This window comes from Aplysia californica, unplaced genomic scaffold (genome assembly GCF_000002075.1).
Source record: "Aplysia californica isolate F4 #8 unplaced genomic scaffold, AplCal3.0 scaffold00590, whole genome shotgun sequence".
Classification (NCBI taxonomy): Eukaryota; Metazoa; Mollusca; class Gastropoda; order Aplysiida; family Aplysiidae; genus Aplysia; species Aplysia californica.
This window is the reverse complement of record NW_004797860.1, coordinates 508463-509244: the sequence shown is the minus strand read 5'-3', so window position 1 is coordinate 509244 and position 782 is coordinate 508463. Positions and strand designations below refer to the sequence as shown.

The 782-nt window shown below is 42.7% G+C and overlaps 1 protein-coding gene across 1 annotated transcript in view; it reads right to left on the bottom strand.

Annotated features, from left to right (window-relative positions):
* Positions 1–216: 216 nt before the first annotated feature.
* Positions 217–782, bottom strand: part of LOC101847214 (F-actin-capping protein subunit alpha) — a 16277-nt gene continuing 15711 nt past the window's right edge. Inside the window, exon 9 of the mRNA XM_005107295.3 lies at positions 217–449. Within this exon, the coding sequence (XP_005107352.1) occupies positions 228–449 (222 nt within the window). The 3' untranslated portion in view covers positions 217–227. The remainder of the gene's footprint in view (positions 450–782) is intronic.

The following is a 782-nucleotide window of genomic DNA, read 5'->3' as shown; positions in this document are numbered from 1 at the left end:
AGACGTGACAAAGCTAATTATGTTCATGCCTATAGATGGAGTGGAGGGGAAAAGGACAGAAGACAACAAAAATGAAGCAATACATCGGCTGTGAGGATCCCCTGCCAAGTCAAACATGAATGCATCTCAAATATGACAGAAAAGACAAGACATTCCAAAACCATACCTCCTGAAATCAACAGAGTTCACGGAAAGAAATTGAACCATAATTCAAAGTACAAGTACATTCAATCATACTGTTCGCCTTTATTACTCTTCAAGTCGCCACCGATCTTGTATCCCAAAATTTTGTTCCAGTCTATCCTGGAGCGTGTGACAGGCAGCTGGCGACGGAGGGCCTTGAAGGTGGTGTCAGACATTGTCTGGTAGTTTTCTGAAAGAGCTCGCTGGTACTCCCCTTCAGCCTCCGAGATGAGGTGAACCAAGTTCTTGGCCGTCTCCGGTTCACTCTGGAAACACAACGGGAAGTGTTCTTGTTAATGGTGAGAGTTCTCGTTCATGGTGAGAGTTCTCGTTATTCTCATTAATGGTGAGAGTTCTCGTTATTCTCGTTAATGGTGAGAGTTCTCGTTAATAGTGAGTGTTCTCGTTAATGGTGAGAGTTCTCGTTAATGGTGAGTGTTCTCGTTAATGGTGAGTGTTCTCAATGGTGAGTGTTCTCGTTAATGGTAAGTGGACTCATAAATAGACTGAGCTTGAGCAAAGATTTTTTTTTCGCTTTAGAAAGCGTTTTACGGCATTCGCAACACGATTAAATCATATAAGTGCCGATGGTTAGAGTA